The sequence below is a fragment of the Octopus sinensis genome, linkage group LG14 (genome assembly GCF_006345805.1).
Source record: "Octopus sinensis linkage group LG14, ASM634580v1, whole genome shotgun sequence".
NCBI lineage: Eukaryota > Metazoa > Mollusca > Cephalopoda > Octopoda > Octopodidae > Octopus > Octopus sinensis.
This window is the reverse complement of record NC_043010.1, coordinates 52,449,927-52,459,926: the sequence shown is the minus strand read 5'-3', so window position 1 is coordinate 52,459,926 and position 10,000 is coordinate 52,449,927. Positions and strand designations below refer to the sequence as shown.

Sequence of the window (10,000 nt, the reverse complement as noted above, 5' to 3'; positions counted from 1 at the left end):
GCTTCTTTGGCCGAGCAAATCTCCTGACATGAACCCAATTGAAAATCTTTGGAACATACTAGATAGAGCTATACGAAAAACTCGACAGAAACGTAAATCTAAAGATGACTTGTTTCGATTGTTGCGTGAAAAGTGGGCAGAAATTCCACAAGAGACAATCACAAAGCTCATCAGTTCAATGCCAAAAGGAGTTTCGAAATTAAAAACTGCAAAGGGAATGTCAACTAAATACTGAAGTATGTAGTCTTACCTATCGATTACATTTCAATTATTCGCTTTGCGTATTAAATAAAAGATTTTGAAAATTAAAGGTGTCTATTCATTTCCTGCATGTCTGTGTTTAGTGGGGCCCAAGAGTAGGTTTACAGTTATTCAACTACTTCTTTAGCATTCATTCATATATTAACAAATTAGATCTTAATTATAAAAAAATACGAAACCTTTATTCTTATTTCTGTATTGCCCACAAGGGGCTAAACAAGGACAGACAAACGGATTAAGTCGATTACATCGACCCCAGTGCGTAACTGGTACTTAATTTATCGACCCCGAAAGGATGAACGGCAAAGTCGACCACGGCGGAATTTGAACTCAGACGAAATACGGCTACGCATTTCGCCCAGCGTGCTAGCGTTTCTTATTTCTTTACTACCCACAAGGGGCTAAACACAGAGGGGACAAACAAGGACGCACAAAGGGATTAAATCGATTACATCGACCCCAGTGCGTAACTGGTACTTAATTTATCGACCCCGAAAGGATGAAAGGCAAAGTCGACCACGGCGGAACTTGAACTCAGAACGTAACGGCAGACGAAATACCTATTTCTTTATTACCCACAAGGGGCTAAACACAGAGCGGACAAACAAGGACAGACATAGGTATTAAGTCGATTACATCGACCCCAGTGTGTAACTGGTACTTAATTTATCGACCCCGAAAGGATGAAAGGCAAAGTCGACCTCGGCGGAATTTGAACTCAGAACGTAACGGCAGACGAAATACCTATTTCTTTACTACCCACAAGGGGCTACACACAGAGGGGACAAACAAGGACAGACAAGCGGCTTAAGTCGATTATATCGACCCCAGTGCGTAACAGGTACTTATTTAATCGACCCCGAAAGGATGAAAGGCAAAGTCGACCTCGGCGGAATTTGAACTCAGAACGTAACGGCAGACGAAATACCTATTTCTTTACTACCCACAAGGGGCTACACACAGAGGGGACAAACAAGGACAGACAAGCGGCTTAAGTCGATTATATCGACCCCAGTGCGTAACAGGTACTTAATTTATCGGCCCCGAAAGGATAAAAGGCAAAGTCGACCTCGGCGGAATTTGAACTCAGAACGTAACGGCAGACGAAATACCGCTAAGCATTTCACCCAACGTGCTAACGTTTCTACCAGCTCGCCGCCTTCGAAACATTTATTCTATTAGTTAACTTAGTTAATTTTGTCAAGCTCCCTTAACATAGAAATTTAAATGTAATAAAATGTTTTAAAAGAAATCTAAAGTGCTTACGTAATGACTGTAAACCTACTTGTTGGTCACCCTGCATATAAAACGTTTGACCTACTGACACGCAAAACAGACGAACAAACAATCCTTATGTTAGACAGAGCAGTAATCCTTCTTCCACTTCCACGTTTTATTATTTATCTCCCACCACCCTCTCTCTCTCTCTGCTCTCGACCTTTTTTTTAAAGTTTACTTTTAATCCTTTCTGTCACCCTTTTGTCTCAGGATCATTATTTGTAGTAGTTGATACTTTGCTTTCCCTCTTCAATACACGCACACACGCACGCACACACACACATACACACACACACACACACACACACTCACACACACACGTTCACACACAGACGTATGTGTATATATAATCTCTGCTTACGTTTGCGTGTATGTGTATATGTAGCTTAGGCATACCGAGATTAATAACCTCGTGTATATATGTATGTATGTATGTATGTATGTATGTATGTATGTATGTATGTATGTATGTATGTATGTATGTATGTATGTATATTATATACAAAATAAGAAAATGGAGGAATAGATTATCAACTTCCAGATAATACCAATTCATATAATTTATTAACTAATTATTTAGATTATATTTAATCTAAATAAATTATATGAATAGGTATTATCTGGAAGTTGATGATTGAAATAAATCTATTACTCCATTTTCTTATTTTGTATTATGAATTTGAGGTAAAACATTTTGCCTTCGTCCATATAATACAATAAATGAATTAATTGCATTGCAACTCTTAGCATTTATGTATTAGCCTTCTGGGTACTTTACTGGCAGTATATTGGATAAATGATATCCCATAGTGGGTTACACTCATAACCCCTATCTCACTTTGTATTATGTATATTATATATATATAATCAAAATAAGCAACAAGGATATCCAGAGGTAATTCAGTACGATCGTTTCAAGCAAATCCATTTAGTTGGACAATGCAGGCATCACGTCAACTGGTACTTAATTTATCGAACCTAAAAGGATGAAAGACAAAGTCAACCTCGGTGGAATTTGAACTCAGAACGTAAAGACAGACAAAATACCTATTTCTTTACTGCCCACAAGGGGCTACACACAGAGGGGACAAACAATGATAGACAAACGGATTAAGTCGATTATATCGACGCCAGTGCGTAACTGGTACTTATTTCATCGACCCTGAAAGGATGAAAGGCAAAGTCGACCTCGGTGGAATTTGAACTCAGAGTGTAGTGGCAGACGAAATACCGCTAAGCATTTTGCCCGGCGTGCTAACGTTTCTGCCAGCTTGCTGCCTTAAAAAAATAGTCTTTTCTATACTAAGCACAAGGGCCAAAACTGTTGGGGAGGTGGTCAGTCGATTAATCGATCCCAGAACGCAACTGGTACTTAATTTATCGACCCCAAAAGGATGAAAGACAAAGTCGACCGCGGCGGAATTTGAACTCAGAACGTAAAGACAGATGAAATATCGCTAAGCATTTCGCCCGGTGTACTAACGTTTCTGTAGCTCGCAGAAAATATCCTTTTCTACTATAGGCATAAGGCCTGAAATTTTGTGGAAGGGTTAAGTCGATTACATCAAGCCATCGAACCTAAAGGATGAAAGGCAGAGTCGACCTTGGCGAAATTTGAACCCAGAACTTAAAGACGGACGAAATGCCGCTATGCATTTTGTCCGGTCTGCATACGATTCTGCCAGCTCACCGCCTTAGTGATAAAAATGATAATGATTTCCAACATAGACAGATCTCAGTATATGACTGGTATAAATGGTATTTATTTCAGCAACTCCATCGCAGCGAGCCGGCCGAATCGTTACTACTCCAAACAAAATGTTTGGCGGCATTTCGTAGCTCTGAGTTCAAACTGCGCTGAGATTGACTTTGCCTTTTATTTTTCCGGGGTCGATGAAATAAGTACCTGTTGAACACTGGTGTCGGTGTAATTCGCTGGCCTCCTCTCCTAAACTTCCAGGCCTTGCAACAACAGCAGAAAGAATTATTCATGAAGAGAGCTGGGAGATTAATAAGAATCTTGGACAAAAACCCTAGCTGCATTTCGTCTGACTCATTGTTTTGCGTTCAACTAACCCTGGGGACAACTTTTCAGTTTATCCTTTCGGAGGTCAATAAAATAAAGTACCAGCCAAGTACTGGAGTTGATGTAATCGTCTTCCCTTCAAAACTGTTGGTCTTATACCAAAATTAGGGAGAATCTCAACAATCTCCTCAGGATTAAAGACAAGGTCGAGCTCTCTGAGTTTTGAATTTACATAACGGTATCTGTTAGGAAGCTCGTCATATATATACTTCCTAACACACACACACTATATGTATATAATAATAATGATAATAATAATAATAATAATAATAATAATAATAATAATAATAATAATAATAATAATAATAATAATAATAATAATAATAATAAAAATATGAACGAACTATTGAGTTTAGTTTAATGGCCTACCAATGTATACTATGAGTTTCTTTGTCCTAGGAGTCGGGAAGACACTCGGCAAGAAATGGAAGCAAATTTGAAAGAAGAAAAAAAAGTAATAATAATAATAATAATAATAATAGTAGTAGTAGTAGTAGTAGTAGTAGTAGTAGTAGTAGTAGTAGTAGTAGTAGTAGTAGTAGTAATGGGCTACAGCAAATATTCTGACCAATACCACAGATTTGCATGTCAGTTGTTTGACCGTAACCAGTTGAGCATGTCCCTTAGAGGCTGACGATATGTGCATCTCTGATCACGAGCAGAAGTAGTGGTGGGGGGGAGCATCATAACCATGTGTTGAGTGGGGAATCTTTGGGGGTTTGAATAATTCACCTCTGGAAACATCCTTAAACAACTCTTATTCAGGCACCTTTTGAGCGGGATGGGTTACTCGACCAGAAGAAAATTTCCAACTGGGCCCCCTGCTGCAAGGTCATGTGCTGTTTATCTTGATATGAAATCACCATTATCGCGCACATATGGTTGTGATGCACGTGCCTGGTGTACACTTATCAGACGAGTAGTCTTCGTATATGTTGTTACTCCAGTGTCACTTTGATGGCATGCACTGCTCTCTCACTCAATACTACTACTACTACTACTACTACTACTACTACTACAACCACCACCACCACCACCACCACCACCACCACCACTACTACTACTACTATTACTACCACCACTACTACTACTACCACCACCACCACCATCACCACCACCACTACTACTACTACTACTACTACTACTACTACTACTAATAATAATAATAATAATGATAATAATGATAATAAAAAGTAGCAACAAAAGAATGAGGCCTTGATATTAGATAAATAGAGGATTATTTATATATGTTATGATTTAGAACAAACAGTAAAAGGTTGTCATTATAAAACTCGGAGTTTCGAATGTCGGAGCAAAGAACTACGTTGCATTCTTGTCGGCTATTAATGGCAACCTTTATACGACGGGCTTCCTAAAACACACACACACACACACACACACACACACACACACACCACACACACGCACACGCATACAAGTCAGCAAAGAAATGTAAAAAAAAAAGGTGGAAGTACTGGAATACCAAAAGTAGAGTATAATGGTATTTTGTTAAAGACACTTTTGATGAACGGTCACCTGAAGCTCTGAGTAACAGCATGTGAAAGATTTTTTTTTTCAGCTCTAAAAATAGTATATTTATATGTGTGTGTTTGTACATGCAAGCATATGTATGTTTGTTTACCTGTATGTATGTAAATGTATGTATGTATGTATGTATGTAGGTATGTATGTATGTATGTATGTATTTACGTATGTATGTATGTATGTATGTATGTATGCATGCATGCATGCATGCATGTATGTATGTATGTATGTATGTATGTATGTATGTACGTACGTACGTATGTATGTATGTATATATGTATGTATGTATGTATGTATGTATGTATGTATGTATGTACGTACGTATGTATGTACGTATGTATGTATGTATGTATGTATGTATGTATGTATGTATGTATGTATGCATGTATGTATGTATTTATGTATGTATGTATGTATATATATATGTGTCATGGTATTTGTGTTTGTGCCCCAACACCGCTTGATCACGGGTGGTTTGTTTACGTCACCGTGAGTTAATAACTCGACAAAAGGGACAAGACAGAATAAGTTTCAGCCTTAAAATAATTATTTGGGTTGACTGGTCCCACTAAATTCTTCAACGCGGTGCTCCAGCATGGCCACAGTTCAATAACTGAAGCAATTAAAATATATAAAAGGTAAATGGTAAGAGAAAAAATTTCGACTGCTGTTAGAATGTAAATGGGTACTTCAAACCGCATACTATAAAAAATCCACGACCATTATGCGCTGTACTATTATTCACAGATATGTCACCGAGTGTGTGATAGTAGAAATTGTATTATTTTCACCTACACGGAACAGTGGAGTGCTGTGGAAAGCTGGCAGAAACGTTAGCACGCCGGGCGAAATGCGTAGCCGTATTTCGTCTGTCGTTACGTTGTGAGTTCAAATTCCGCCGAAGTCGACTTTGCCTTTTATCCTTTCGGGGTCGATAAATTAAGTGCCAGTTACGCACTGGGGTCGATATAATCGACTTAATACCTATGTCTGTCCTTGTTTGTCCCCTCTATGTTTAGCCCCTTGTGTGTAATAAAGAAACAGGTATATCGGCTGAGTTTTAGTTCGTTGCTCCACTACACCAGTCAAACAGCGAACGAAATGACTTCTGGTGTTTCGTTACATTCTTTGGTATACCTATACAAATGTGGACCCCTAAGAATTTGTTTCCTCATAACTTAATGAATATTTTCTAATGAAATGTTTTACGAATTCCTTTCAGAAGGTGTATAGATTACGATTGGTGGAGGCGCAATGGCCCAGTGGTTAGGGCAGCGGACTCGCGGTCATAGGATCGCGGTTTCGATTCCCAGACCGGGCGTTGTGAGTGTTTATTGAGCGAAAACACCTAAAAGCTCCACGAGGCTCCGGCAGGGGATGGTGGTGATCCCTGCTGTACTCTTTCACCACAACTTTCTCTCACTCTTACATCCTGTTTCTGTTGTACCTGTATTTCAAAGGGCCGGCCTTGTCACTCTCTGTGTCACGCTGAATATTCCCTGAGAACTACGTTAAGGGTACACGTGTCTGTGGAGTGCTCAGCCACTTACACGTTAATTTCACGAGCAGGCTGTTCCGTTGATTCGGATCAACCGGAACCCTTATCGTCGTAACCGACGGAGTGCTTCCACAGATTACGATTATATCGGAATTTAATGTGTGATAAAAGAAAAAAGAAAATGGTGGAGGCGCGCAGACGTGTAAAGAGTACAGCAGGGATCACCACCATCCCTGCCGGAGCCTCGTGGAGCTTTAGTTGTTTTCGCTCAATAAACACTCACAACGCCCGGTCTGGGAATCGAAACCGCGATCCTACGACCGCAAGTCCGCTGCCCTAACCACTGGGCCATTGCGCCTCCACTTGGCTAGAAATATACCACTTGTAACGTGGGGAAGCGTTGGTAGGTGAAAGTCTTTTCAAAAAGTCTTGTAACAGAGGATAAAAAACAAATGACTCATGATTGTAAGGGAGGTAATCCTGTATGAATGTGAAATCTTAATCTTTTCTAAAAAAGTGAGAGTAGTCTCCCTTTGATTCATGTCCCGTTGCTTTTTTTTTTTTATCAGTGCACACCCGCATTGTCATGTTATCATGACGTGTAAATCTATCTTTATATATAAAAGTCAAGTTGTGTGTCTGTCTCCTACGATTTAGATTCCTAACTACTCCCACATTTTGCGGTGCAGTTTAACCAAAACCGGGTATCTTATAGTCGTGATTCATATCGAGCCCTTCTGGGTATTAGCGCGCGTCTACGATGAGTCTACGATGAGTCTACGATTTAAAAAAAAATTTACCATCATATTTTCCCATTTTAATGCATTTTTTCGCCATTATATAAGGGAAATAACTTTCTAAACATGTCTACGATGAGTCAACGATTTAAAAAAAATTTACCATAATTTTTTTTCCATGTTTTTCCTATCTTTTGGCTATAACTCTCTAAAAATGCCTATATAGTTATTTCCCTTACAAACCCGAGCAACGCCGGGCGATACTGCTAGTTTATTATAAGAGCGAAGATCACATTTGTTTCTCGCTTCTTTATGGTGCAAAACATTAACGTCACCTATGGAAATTTCTGTTAGAATTAATGTAGAGCCTCATATAGGCTTCATTACGAGTGAAAAATATCAGCCTATCTGTCTGTCTGTCCGTCTTTCTCGCCCACTGTCTTTTTATTATATTTTTAGTTGTTTCAGTCATTTGATTGAGGTCATGATGGAGCACCACCTTTAGTCGAGCAAATCGACCCCAGGACTTATTCTTTGTTAGCCTAGTACTTATTCTATCGGTCTCTTTGCCGAACCGCTATGTTACGGGGACGTAAACACACCAGCATCGGTTGTCAAGCGATGTTGGGGGACAGACAGACAGACACACACACACACACATACACACACTCACACACACACATACACACACGCACACACACATATACGACAGGCTTCTTTTGAGTTTCCGCCAACCAACCAAATCCACTCAAAAGGCTTTGGTCGGCCCGAGGCTATAGTAGAAGACACTTGCCCAAGGTGCCACGCAGTGAGACTGAACCCAGAATCATGTGGTTGGGAGCAGCTTCTTACCACACAGCCACGCCCTATATTCATATATTATATATATATATATATATATATATATATATATATTATATATAATATGTATATATATATATGTATATATATGTAGGTATATATATATATATATATATATATCTACGATGTATTATGTATGTATGTATGTCTGTATGTATGTATGTATGTATCTAAGCTATCTATCTATCTATCAATCTATCTATCTCTCTCTCTCTCTATATATCGATATACACACATACATACAAACATACATACATATACATATACATATATATATAATCTATATATATATATATAATATATATATATATATATATATATCCATCATCATCATTTAACGTCCGTTGTCCACGCTGGCATGGCTCAGACGGTTTGACGGGGCTGGCACGCTGGAAAGCTGCACCAGACTCCGGTCTGATTTGGCAAGGTTTTCTCCGGCTGGATGCCCTTTCTAACGCCAGCCTCTCTGAGAGCGTAATGGGTGCTTTTACGTGCCTCTGGCAAGGATACTATTTGCGTGACACCAGGGTGTTTTTACGTGCCACCGGCACGGGTGCCAATTTGAATGACACCAGTATCTGTCACGACTGCGATTTTGATCGGTTCGATAGGTTTTCTTTTCAAGCACGACATAATGCTAAATGTCTGGGTCCTTTCGAGCTTTGGTCCTCCGTGAGGACCAAAACTTGAAAGGAACTCAGTCACTTTGCCTCCGTGAGGCCCAACACTCGAAAGGTGTTCTTTATGTGCCACCGGCATGGGTGCACTTGGTCTGTCGGGTCCTCTCATGCACAGCACATCGCCAAAGGTCTCGGTCACTAGTCATTGCCTGTGAGTTTCAAAGTTTAAAGATCATGCTTCACCACCTCGTCCTATGACTTCCTGGGTCTGCCGCTACCACAGGTTCCCTCCACAGTTAGAGATTGGCATTTCTTTACACAGCTGTCCTATATATATTTATATATATATATATGTGTGTGTGTGTGTGCGTGTGTGTGTATACATATACATACATACATACACATACATACATACATACATACATGCATACACATATACACATACATACATACATACATACATACCTACATACACACACACATACATACATACATGCATACATACATACACACACATACATACATACATACATACATACATACATACACATACATACATGCATACACATATACACATACATACATACATACATACATACATACATTCATACATACATACACACACACATACATACATACATACATACATACATACATACATACATACATACATACATACATACATACACATACATACATACATACATACATACATGCATGCATACACACACATACATACATACATACATACATACATACATACATACATACATACATACATACGTACATACATACATACAAACATACATAAAGACATACATACATACATACATACGTACATACATACATACATAAATTTTAAGAATGAGATAAAAATCCAAGGCTGTGAAATCCAAAGATTTCAGAACATTTATAAAGAGAAGGTCTTACAGCTCTTTCCGGGATATTTTATTTATCTCTTCGGCGGAGACGGTATGAGAAAATGGTTAAGCAATAGTTATTCTAGAGAAGATATGAAATAGAGAATGAAGTGGTGGGACGAAAATAGACTTGAGATATGCAGGGATATTGTATCTGTAATTCCATTATTTAAGCAGAATGGTATTACTCTCTT

General features: G+C 38.8%; 1 protein-coding gene across 1 annotated transcript in view; it reads right to left on the bottom strand.

The window, feature by feature from the left end:
• Nucleotides 1-1,579, bottom strand: part of LOC115219512 (ventral anterior homeobox 2-like) — a 9,126-nt gene extending 7,547 nt beyond the window's left edge. Inside the window, exon 1 of the mRNA XM_029789694.2 lies at nucleotides 1,528-1,579. Within this exon, the coding sequence (XP_029645554.1) occupies nucleotides 1,528-1,564 (37 nt within the window). The 5' untranslated portion in view covers nucleotides 1,565-1,579. The remainder of the gene's footprint in view (nucleotides 1-1,527) is intronic.
• Between the last annotated feature and the right edge of the window lie 8,421 nt (nucleotides 1,580-10,000).